The 12,853-nt window shown below is 44.4% G+C and overlaps 2 protein-coding genes and 1 pseudogene across 2 annotated transcripts; 1 reads left to right on the forward strand and 2 right to left on the reverse strand.

The window, feature by feature from the left end:
- Nucleotides 1-67: 67 nt before the first annotated feature.
- Nucleotides 68-591, reverse strand: LOC117215310 (the record flags this gene model as incomplete). Its single annotated transcript, XM_033461686.1, has 1 exon — nucleotides 68-591. A coding segment is annotated over exon 1 (524 nt), but the record flags the coding sequence as incomplete, so codon positions are not given.
- An 804-nt stretch (nucleotides 592-1,395) lies between these two features.
- Nucleotides 1,396-7,144, reverse strand: LOC117215311 (annotated as a pseudogene).
- A 3,409-nt stretch (nucleotides 7,145-10,553) lies between these two features.
- On the forward strand, nucleotides 10,554-11,021 carry LOC117215312. The gene has a single exon (XM_033461687.1). It carries the CDS (start codon nucleotides 10,554-10,556, stop codon nucleotides 11,019-11,021), a length of 468 nt encoding a protein of 155 aa, XP_033317578.1.
- Nucleotides 11,022-12,853: the final 1,832 nt, after the last annotated feature.

Raw genomic sequence — 12,853 nt, forward strand, 5'->3', positions numbered from 1 at the left:
ATCAACTCCAGTGAGAACATCGTCGACGTAGAAGTCTCGCTGTAAGACCGTCGCCGCTCGTGGGTACCGATGTCCCCCGTCGTCCGCCAGTTGTTTGAGGCACCGAATGGCTAGATCAGGGGCCGCTGACAGCCCAAATGTCACTGTATTAAGTTGATAGGTGTCAACTTCTCCATCAGAATTGCGCCACAAAATTTGTTGAAATTTTCGATCCTCTGGACGCACAAGAAATTGTCGATACATCTTTTCGACATCGCCTGTAATGACGTATTGATGAGAACGAAATCTTAGAAGGATGAAGAATAAGTCATCTTGTAGTTTCGGTCCCGTATGAAGTACGTCGTTTAATGAAACTCCGGTGGTGGTTGGTGCAGATCCGTCAAACACAACTCGGAGTTTTGTAGTTTGGCTGGACTCTTTGATCACACCGTGATGTGGCAGAAAATATCCGTCGTCCGTGCAGTTGTCCGTGGTAATCTTCGTCATGTGTCCTAATTCCACATATTCTTGTATCACGGCGCGATAGTCGGCTTCGAATCGTTTGTCTCGTTGGAATCGACGACAGAGGGAAATGAGTCGCTTCATCGCCATTGTCTTAGAGAATCCAAGCGAAGGGGTTGTTTCGTTGAATGGGAGAGCGACCATGTATCGCCCTTCGTTGGTGCGTTGAACGTGATTTCGAAAGTGTTCTTCGCACTGTCGTTCCGCTTCCGAAATGTGTGCAGTGGGCGTTCATTCGTCGATTTCCCAAAAACGGGCGAGGTCCGCCTGTAAAGCCGCCGTGGAGGCGTGAAATGCGAGTGCTGATGATTGCGAGGTTGGGCTCTCCCCGATGACCCATCCGAATCGCGTTTTTTGCAGACGCAAGTCGGGCCCGTTTGCTTGACTGATGTCAAGTTGGCCGACACAGAGTGATGCTAGCGTTGGTCCGGCGCTCAACAATATTTCGATCGTCGCAAGCCTATGGAATCTTGGATCGGCTAGTTGGAGATTCCTCGGTATATGTATTATTGAGCGATCTACGGGTTGATCTGGGACCCAAGGCGATATTGTCGGTATGATTAGGAACGTCAAGGTGCGTTCGTATGTGCCGTCGATGGAGGTGATCGTGGCCGTGATGTAACATTTCGAGGTTGTCGATAACGTGTTGAGTGTTCCGATTGGGACCTAACATTTCCGTTGGTTAAGTATTAGCGAATCAGCGAGTTTTTCGGTGATAAAGTTCATGCTAGAGCCGGTGTCTAGCAGAGCTCTACAACGGAATGGTTGAACTTTATTGTTCAATAGGTTGACCTGCGCTGTGACTAACAAATCGTGCTGCAGTGGTTCACAAGGAAGCGAGATCAATGAGTCCGTTTTCTGTGGTTCGGTCCCTCACAAGGTCGTTTGATGACGTCATTGTTTTCCTTGTCGTCTAGGACTGGACGATATATTTGATCCCGATGCCGTCGTTCGCGATAACCGAGATTCAGGTTTCGGAGATGTTCGCGGAGACGATCGGGGAGACGATCGGGGAGACGATCGGGGAGACGTGGATGCGCGTCTCGAACGATGTGACTATCGCGGGGTCGGTGATCGACCGTTGGATGATCGATCGCTCGATGATCGACCGCTCGATGACCGGCTTACACGTGGTCGTGATTTGCTATGACCATGGTCTTGATGTAGGTATGTATGGTGTCGCTGCTTGCAGATGCGACATGAACCGGCGGAGCAATGAGTAATAGCGTGTCCCTTACCTAAACAATTGGTACATAGAGACGCCCTCTTGGCGATTTCAAGGCGTTTTTTAGGCGACTTCGCTTTGAAGACATCACAATTCCATAATTCGTGTTGTCCTTGACAATTCGGACACACCAACGTATTATGTGTACTTGTGAATGCGTAACTTCGCGGTGCGTTCGGTCGCTGACGTTTGTGTTGATCGGACTCCCTTTTTATCACGGTTGATGCAGAGCTTGTCCTGTCGCCGTTCGTCCGTGTTTTCAGAAAGTCTACCAGATGCCTATATGACGGCATTTTCTTGTCCGGCAATGTGCGCTGCCATTTGCGAATGATGGCTGAGGGTAGCTTCGACGTGAATAATTTTATAAGAGCGACATTTGAGGTAACTGGTTCACCGAGTTTTTCTAACGCTTCGAGGTTTACCTTGACCGTCTCAAGAAAATCATCTATCGCTTCGGGTGTCTCTTTGGTTATTTTCGGATAATCAAAAATCAAGTCCCAGTAGCGCATGCAGACTTGACGGTGGCAGTCGAATTTTTCCTTCTGAACGTCAATAGCGATCGAATAATTTAACTCGGTGACATCTAACGATTGTATGCTTCGCGCGGCCTTTCCGGTCAAAGAGGATCGTAGGTAGTGGAATTTCTGCACGGGTGTAAGTCGCTCGCTTCGATCGATAGTGGATAAGAAGGAGTCGCATGTCTAATATTTCGATTAGTTGCTCTACTTGCGGTAGTTCGCCATTCTGATTCATCTAGACTCAACAAAGATGCGTTCAATTTATCCATGCCTTAAAAAGCTCTGTAGCGTCAAAAGAGTTAGAATTTGCTTCAAACCATGTTGTTGTTTTGCTTCGGAATATCAAGAGGTATTGTAAGGAATTATAAGCTCCGGGCAAAACAATGGCGCCGCTACATGTATCCGTAAGACAAGACGAATTTGTATCTTTTGACCTCCTTCTGACGATTATGACTTAACGAACGTGATCGCAAACGATTCAGTATAAACTGTGACTAAACGTCTGTATAGATATCGTTTTGCGACAAGATCTGCTTTAAATACACTAACGAGTACACATATTGGTAGTCTCATTATTCTATCCCGTACAGCTCTTATTAAGGAAGATAGACGCCTGTGACAGTATTCAGCATGGCCAACTTTGAACAGGGCATATTGATGAGCCAGAGTAACTCACATACAATTTTTTTTTTTTTTTTTTTTACGTGGAGAAATCCTCATGGACACTCCGCTGTTGCAGTAATTGCGTGACAGCAGAGTAGTGTCGGACTCTTACCGACTAAAACTCCACGATGACCACCCGACGCGTATGACAGGGATGCTCCAGGATTCTCTTATGAATTAACTTCAGTTGCACCCCTTCACGCGTTCTCTAGTTCTAGCCAGTCCTAATATTTCCTGAATATTGAATTGGCGTTAGGGGGGGCCATTACCCCTAGCGCAGTCTCTCCTTATTGATATTCAGTGGAGGCTTGTCTTGTGTGCTTCGACAACTCGCATACAACCTGGTGGTACAAGCTACGAAAACACTTTTCGGGACATGAGAAGACGCAGTAGCACAGATAACGTACAAAAGGTATTAGAGCCCACCAAATAAGATTTGCTACAATTTGCTGTAGTTCGTCACAATAAGCCTATGAGTATCGCGTGTCAAACGATTTTCGAATTAGTTGATGCTTGGATGTTCAAGATACGGAAGCGCGGAGTGATGAGACGTTTATGTACAACTTGATCATGGTGCAACCCATTCATCAGCCAGAAAACTTCATGCACGATTTTCTAAAAAGAAAGACATTTCCCCCCTTCTTTATGCCGTACCAATCCTCTCTCGTCGTTCCTTATCTCATACAGAGACAGGCCAAATAATGTTGCCGATGACGGCCAACAGCCTGGGTACATGTACGGGTCTCTTGCCTGCGACAGAATTTCGTTATGTGTAGTATGCGGGGCAGATAAGCATTTTTGCCATTAATATGAACTAGAAGATTGCAGAAAAACTGTAAACATTTTCCAAATTTTATTAATTTCATTTCATTTCTTAAAGTCTACAAAACTGTTAATCAACATTAAGCAAATATACAAAATCTTGACGTACAGTATAATGGAGCGAATATTAGAAACGATACTACTAAATCTACAAGCTAAAATGTACTATACAAATTTTCTTCAAACTATAAAACATACAAAGTATATATTTCTGAAAATAAAAAATATCGGATCAAACACTCTTCGAACATACTTCGAACGCTCATTATTACGTATATTATCAAATTAATACATACAATATAATATATAAACCAAACCAATAAAAGGCGCAGAGACTGGAGAACATGGGGTCCTCGAGCGTGCAGTACGCTTCAGCATCGCTGCAAACACCAACTCCCTCCGCTTGTCCCAATGCCATCTCGTACGGTGAGACTGCAAACAAAAAATATCCATATATACATCAAGATAGTAATGCGATTTCTATTCTTGCAGCACCGACGTAATACACGGTGCTCCGTAATCGCTCGAGATTCCATTTAGTTGTTGAAATCTCTACGCATTTGGTAGATAAAACGATGCGAGAAATCCTCTTGTCACAGTTAGGTCTTCCAAACCTGATCGCTTGCATTTTTCCCGCTACTTCAGCGTCGTAACGTTACTTTTATTTCTGCCAACTTAGACACGACATCGTCTAAACTGCCCACTTCAGGACACGATGGCTCCTCCCGGGGATTCTGTTGAGACGATCCCGGATTTTCCGTGTCCTCACCATTGTAGAGTTCATAATTTGTATAATTTACCTTCTTCTTCAAGCATTGTTTTTTAAATTTCTGCCATTTTGAAGCTGCTGATAATCGCCGGATGCGTAAATCATTTTTAGCTTTGGAAAGAGCGCACGTCAGCATTGCTTCAATCCGTAAATCGCGTCTGCGCATTCGGCGATACTTTGATCTTTTGCGGCGAACTTCGTCAATCCATGTTAGTAACCGTTCTGTTTCTGGCTTGTTGGCGTTTGTTTTTGAAAGTCCCTTCTTTGTCCTCGCCATGCTTTCTCAACTATTTCACCCAATTATTGAGTAAGTAAAATGTATACCAACCTGTATCCGGCTCGTGTTTGTTGTAGAACAAAACAGAAGAGATTCACACAACTGCACACAAAGGATTTGAAACCAGCGAGCGAAACACCCTCCTCACATCACAGTCGTAAGATGACTAAGGGAAGTCTACGCTGCGCGTCTGAAGTCCGCTTTCTATACCCCCTCCCCTGTCTTTATGACGTAGACTTACGCGCGAAAATGGAAACTAGTTCCGTGTAAAATCTACGTTGGCCTTACATTCTAGGAATTTTTGAAAAATACTTCACTCCAATTAATTTTTAAATATATGTGCGACAATTTTAGTGCTAAATTTTATATATTTTGTACATTATATTAAAATTCTTGATTTACAGGAAATAATCAATAGCGTATGATGGTGTACTGCACGTATTATTTGGCACGTACATTAATGTTGATGCAAAAATAATTATTCCAATGATTTTAAGTTACACACATAATAGATAAAGTAGGCTGTAGACTACGAAATTCGTATGAAATAAGCAGAGAATAGTAACTAAATAAATGTATATGTATATGGAACATAAATCTTGTAAAAATAATATATTAACTTACATTCAAATCAAATATATGAACAAGATGTATTGACTTTTAATTATTTTTTTGAAGCACTAGTATCAAATAAAATTGCGTCATTACGAATACAAAAACAATAACGTTGATATAAAAATGTCATCCCGAAACACAGTTTGACGTGATACAAGTGTATTATTTTAATTTAAGCAGAAAATATCTAATCATATTTAACAATTTTGAAAAACATACCTCTATTAAACTATCATTATCTTTTCCTATACCATCGGCAAGGCCCTGAACGACAAGCAGTTCAGCAGTTGTTAAATAACTAGCCAATTGTTCCCGAACCACATTTACTTCACCCTGATACATAAAATCAACCAATGCAGCCAAATCATCGAAATTTACATTACATTACGAGATAAAAATATGACCTTTTTCATCTTAATGTCTCCCAAAAACGGATTTAGCAGAAAGTATACGACATGTATAACGATCCAATTAGAAACTACCAGAGCATGTGTATCTTAAGCGGATCTTTAAACGTCGATTAAACGCGTTCTCTATCCAATCCTGGCTGAAACATAATTACTCGCACCCCCAGTAACCCACCTCTAAGTCATTCCAATCAACGTACCATACAAACACGAATCCAACGCGTTCCAGGAATACAAACAACTGCCTGTAGCTGTTTAGCTGTACACGACGAGTATAATTATTTCGGGTACTCCTCCAGTACAAAACAGACACCCAAACGACAATATTTCAACACAAAAATATTTAAAGCAATAGTTATAAAAGCATGATACTTAATACCGCGCTTGACATCAGGTATAAGCAAAAATAAATTTCTTCAAACAAATTTCAAGTTAAATCTTTAGCTTGTGTAATTATATCAAACTTGCTCAATTTACAACGGGAAATTTCCATCGTGTTTTGACAACTGACTCATCGATGATGTTTTTCCTTGGAATTGAAAAAGGAATGTGCATAATTTTGTCCTCCGTCCACACTCAAAATATTATCTACATGCTATAATTAGGGATTCAATTTTATAATACGTTGCCTCACTTTCCATCACTGCTTTCCTACTATCAGTCACTTGAACTGTAATATAAACCAGTCTTTTATTTCCAATACTATTCTGCATCACATTTATCAGGAACAATACATTTTATTTGTTAATTCAATAACATGCGAAGTTCCTCATTTGTCCTAACATCAATCAATGGATAAGTGAATTGAAATCTGTAAATATAAGTATCTAGTAATACGACTTCCGAACCGACGTAATTTGTTACGTCGCGTAACACTCTACCTAGCCCAGGCCACACACCGCGGGCAAGATGGCAACCAGATGTCTTCGGATACTCACTGCGTACGCTCAATAGTCTCAAGTACCTTCCATAAATCTCAGTAATTTCCTGGTCGAGGTCCTTCAAACTGAACAAACGTCTGTTTCCGAAGCATTTCTAAAGACCTTAGTCTACTACGGCTTGACAAGGGAAGTTTTTCTCACGTATGATGCAACTTTCCTTCCACTAACCACTTTCTCTCGAGGGCGGTTAAGACCCTTCGATTAACCAATTAACAACGAAGCCTATTTCCCTCACTCTCTTTACTAAAATCGTCACCAACAAATCCGATGGCCCCGTGGGCTAGACACACCCACCCTTAGCTTTCCTCCGTCACAGCATCCTCTCCGAACCACACTGATTTTACATCCTTCGAACTGTCAACATCCTTTGACCGGGAATACACCCGTAGATCAGTCACTCACTCATCTCGTACATACGCACCAGCGTAACTGTCTTCTTTACAAGTTGTCAGAATAAACGGTGATATATAACTTACTATACTGTTTCATATTCATTTAACCACCTCTGTTATCTTAACCGAAACAGGGGGAACGACGATTTCGCGGCGTCGATTATCCGAATCGTAGCGAGAACTTACGCCTCTCGCTGACGCGTTTTCCTCGCGACCGCGTCTCTCCGCCAAGAGTCGTAACATTTGGTCCTTCGAGCCGGATTCAGGGTCAAGTGAAAAGTGCACACCAGTGACACCCACTATCACACAGTGCCACGTGAATCCAACACAACCAGCAGCGGAAGCGTTACCACCCCAGCGAGGTCAGTAACGTCAAGGGCCGTCACCTTCGAAGAGGTATAATCCGGTGGTTGAAACGCAACCACACAGCCTCCTGCCGCAACTGGACAATCGTCGACAGAAGTAAGTTATAACCACTCCATTCTCAATTATATAACAAATAATGACAACCGGAAACGAACTTGCCGCCTTGCGTCGACGCCGGGGCCAATATACCGGCCACTTTACACGCTTATCAAAAAAACTGGACGTAATCGAACAATCCGGCTGTCCGCGAGAGGCCAAGTTTATCCAAATCAAAAATCGTCTGGAAATCTATGAGACGGAACTCCGCGTCATTTAAAACGAGATTGTGAGCATAGACGAGGAAGCGAGCGAGCGCGGCCTTGAAATAGCAGACGAGTACAAAAAATTAGTACTCCGAGTAACCAATCAGTTAAACCACATACGACTAACTACGACGTCACAATCGACCAACGACGAATCAGCTGCCGGTCGCGAGACTGCTTCGCTTAAATTACCGGAGAATCATTTTCCGGGACATAATGCGATGACGCCACCTTCGCCATTGCCACAAGGGCCCACGGATAAAGTACCCACCATGGCGAATTCACAACCACCAGAATATAGCAGCAACACGTCTATCAGTTTCCTGGGAAACAATAATAATCTAAACAGCAACGCTATTCAGACTCCGCCGACGGAGAAGATCGCATCGACTCGAACGCCGATCGCGTCGCGAGTCACGCGTAGCTCATTGCATGACACCTGCAGCTCATCACCTACACGCGACTTGACGACAACCAAGTTCGCGTCCGCATTATCTCGACCGTCCTACCCAAGGACACTATTAGGGAAGTGATACATTTACACTGTACATGAGAGTGTGTGTGTGTATGGGTCAGAGGGCGTCCAGGTCTTAGTTGAGACAAAAGACTGCCGTTAGAAGATTCTGGATAGTCGGTTGGCGACAAGCGTGCGTGCAAGACGTTCTTCAGAGTGTAATATAGATGTATAGCTGTTGTGTGTGAAATATAGTCAATTATTTGTATTTCCAAATCCTCGAATTTCCTTAACATGGTAGCAGAGCGTGGTTACTAGTTTTGCAAGATATGTAGTGCGTGGTTACGATCTTGCGAGTGAGTTTTCAGTAAAGAAAAAAAAACTGTCAGAGGAAAAATATACTTCGAGCACGTAGGAACGCTTGAGTAAGAAAAGAAAAAAAAAGAAGAATCAATTAAAATGGAGAGATCGGAAATCATGATACCTATATTCGATGGTGAGGATTATGGAATGTGGAAGCAAAGAATCACGATGTTTCTCAAATATAAGGAATGCGAGGTTGTTACAACTAGAATGAAGAACGAAAGAGACGATGAAGACTGGGACAAAAAGGATTTGAAGGCGATAAATATAATTTATAGTGCAATATCGAACAGACAATTGGAGTATGTTAGGGAAGGAAAAACGGCGTATGATATAATAAAAAGGTTCGATGAAATGTACTTGAAAGTGTCGACGGCACTGCAGATCGTATGCAGAAGGAGATTGGAAAACATAAGACTGGAGAACTACAGTGATTCAGCATCATTCTTTAACGATTTCGAAAAATTAATAAACGAATTAAAAAGTGCGGGCGCACAAGTAAGTGAGAGGGAAATGCTGAATTACATGCTGAATACGTTACCCGAAGAATACAGCTACATAGCGGACATAATAGACGCATTGAAAGAAGAGAATCAAACGGTAGCGTATGTGAAAAATAAAATAGAAATAGCAGAGAAGAAAAATAAATCCAATCGAGGAGAAAGGCAAACCAACGCCTTTTCTGCAAAAAAGGAAGGATGCTTCAGATGTGGAAGATTAGGACACTTTGCGAGAGAGTGTCAAAATGGCGTCCAAGCGGGAAGCAGTAACGGCTATTGGCATGGGCCAACACGTGGTCGAAACAGAGGAAGAGGGAACAAAGGCAATACGAGCAGGGGACGTGGAAACTTTCATCGTCAATCAACAACCGGCACGGGCGAGCATGGAAACTCAAGAGCAGGCATATGGATAGCAACGGCGCACGCAGCAAACAGCAGTGAGACGAATGAAATAAGTAAGAACGAAATAGTGTGGCTATTAGATAGCGGTTGTACCGATCACATAATTAATGATATCAATTATTTTGATAAATCCATCGACCTAAAAGAACCGGTAAATATATATTTAGGCGATAATAGACCGATAAAAGCGACAAAAGTTGGGAATGTTATAAGTTATTTTGAAGCATTCGGAAAACAAAATAAAATAAATATGAGGAAAGTATTTTACGCGAAAGAAATGTCCGCAAATTTGATTAGTTTAGGTAAACTAACAGACAATAAGAATACGGTTATTTCCAAAGGAAATATTGCGAAAGTAATAGATGAGGATAATAAACTTACAGCTGTAGCGTTCAAAGAGAATGGGACATATAGAATAAAAAGTATTGTGGCGGCACGGGCCACGGAACTTTTCAACGGCTCCGGATGCAAAGCGCGACGCCGCCAAAGTGCAACACCGACGTGCCCAATGTACCATCGATATCTTCACACTCTTTCCGCCGAATTCTCGGAAGAGCATACACGTGCCAGCACTGGCAGCACATCTAATGAATGCACGCTAGTGGGGGATATCGATGGGCTACGAAGGGAAGAATCTGCGCGATCCGAAACAAAAGCAGAGTCAGTCTGTCTTGCGCCATTAAATGTGTAACTCCTCGGTACTATTTGCATAGCAACGCGTCGAATGATCTCTCGGTGTCTATCGTTATTTGTTAGTTGTTACCTGTTGTCTGTTAAGTGTAATTGTTAGTTGTTAATTGTTAACTCTGATTGTTGATTAGTTCTAATTAAACTATTGTTCGTTAAAAACACCAAGAGTAGTTCCTTACGCACCTATCACCATACCACCTCAAACTGGTGACCCCGACGTGATTTAACGTGACATTTAGTGAAAGAGGTGACCGTGATAGTGCTATCGTTTTTAACCACCGATTTTGAGTGCACCGCGACGATGGAAAGTAATACACAGGGAACCATAGCCAGCCAGGTGATCAGCATGTCTCCACTGCTGCCCACGAACACGGCGGCATGGTTTGCCCTTCTGGAGAGACAATTCGAGGCAGCGCGAATTACGGAAGACACCATTAAGTACGTGACGCTGGCAAAATGCCTCAACGATCAACAGCTCCAGGACGTCGAAGACCTAATGACGAACCCTCCAGACATCGGACGCTACGAGAAATTAAAACATGCGCTCATTCGCAAATTATCCGATACGGACGCGACCCGGATAAAGAAGTTGGTGGAAAGCGAGGAGATGGGAGATAGAAAGCCATCCCAGTTTTACCAACACTTAAAAAAACTCTCCAGCCCCTCCACGCCCGATGATTTTACCCTCACGCTGTGGAGGAACCGATTACCCGCCCGCATCAGGCGTATCCTCGCGGCAGTCGACGATTCGGACCCAGAAAGGTTATTGCGGCAGGCGGACCTGATCGCTGAAGAATTCACGGAGGATTTTTAGCGCACCGCCCGGGTAACGGCAGTAATGGACCCACCAGCGCAAAACGCTGGAGTATACGAACCAATGGCCGCCGCAATCAATGTGTTGAGAGAGCAAATATCACAGTTGCAGGCACAGATGAACGCGTTGAGCATGATTAATCATCGTCGACCACGATCACGATCACGCTCGCGTTCGCGATACCACCGACGTTCGCGCTCGCGAGATCGGCCACGGCAAGACGGTCTGTGTTTCTATCATGCAAAGTTCGGAGAACGCGCGAGGAGCTGTCGTTTCCCATGCACGTGGAAGTCGGGAAACGAGACCAGCCGTCCGTAGACGCGGCAGACGACGACGGCCTGAGTTCCCGCCGCATCTTCGTTACGGACAAGGGAACGAAGATCTCTTTCCTTGTAGACACCGGCGCCGACATCAGCGTATACCCCCGCAGTAAAATCCATAGGCACGTCAGGAAAAACGCGTACGAACTATTCGCGACCAACGGGACGCGCATCGCAACGTATGGTGCCACTGCGATTGGCCTTAACCTGTCCCTAAGACGAGCCTTCAAGTGGAACTTCGTAATTGCTGACGTTCAAACGCCTATCATAGGCGTAGATTTTTTAAGCCATTATGGGTTGCTCGTGGACCCGCGAAACAAACGACTCCTCGACACTACAACCCAATTATCAACAAGGGGATATGCTGCCACGACGGAAGAAATATCCATCAAAACCGTAATCGGCGAATCGGTCTACCATCGACTTTTGGCGGAGTTTCCGGATCTAACTCGTCCACCGGCCTTCGGACGACAGAAAATCCGACACAGTGTGGTACAACATATTGAAACCACACCCGGGCCACCCGTCTACAGTAAACCTCGACGTCTCCCACCGGATCGTCTCAAGCAAGTCAAGGCGGATTTCGCAACAATGATCGAGTAAGGAGTGATGCGGCCATCGAAGAGTCCATGGGCATCACCCCTGCATGTCGTCCCAAAGAAGGACGGAAGTCTACGACCATGCGGCGACTGTCGTGCGTTGAACGCTCGCACCATACCCGACAGGTACTCCCCACCACATATCGAAGATTTCGCGCAACATCTGTACGGTAAGCGTGTCTACTCAAAAATCGAACTTGTCCGCGCTTACCACCAAATCCCGATCGCGCCAGAAGACGTTAAGAAAACCGCGATCACGACACCTTTCGGACTTTTCGAAGCAACCAACATGATGTTTGGGCTTCGAAACGCCGCGCAAACGTGTCAAAGATTCGTTGACGAAATTACCCGTGGTCTGGACTTCGTGTTCGCTTACATACACGATTTCTTAATCGCATCCCAAACCGAAGAACAACATCGCGGACACCTTCGGATTTTGTTTGAACGCTTAAACGAGTATGGCGTAGTCATCAACCCAGTAAAGTGCGAATTCGGTGTGAACGAAATCACATTCTTGGGACACACCGTAAACGCCGACGGGATAAAGCCGCTAGCCGAACGCGTTGACGCTATTGTAGAAGTACCGCTCCCCGGGACCGTTAAAGCACTACGCAGGTACCTCGGTATGATTAATTTCTACCGACGTTTCATACCGGGGGCCGCAAAAATTTTTCAACCCCTAAACGACCTATTAAAAGGAGGAAAAAGGGCAACGCGCCCATCAAATGGACAGAGCAATCCGAAGCCAGCTTCCGCGAGTCGAAACGCGCCCTCGCTAACGCCACGATGTTAGCGCATCCGATACCTGGCGCACCTGTTAGCCTCGCGGTAGACGCATCCGACTATGGAATAGGAGCGGTCCTCCAGCAACGCGTCAACGGCTCTTGGCAGCCGTTAGGTTTCCTTACCAAAC

The sequence above is a fragment of the Bombus bifarius genome, unplaced genomic scaffold (assembly GCF_011952205.1).
Source record: "Bombus bifarius isolate JDL3187 unplaced genomic scaffold, Bbif_JDL3187 scf7180000009513_frag, whole genome shotgun sequence".
Taxonomy (NCBI): Eukaryota; Metazoa; Arthropoda; class Insecta; order Hymenoptera; family Apidae; genus Bombus; species Bombus bifarius.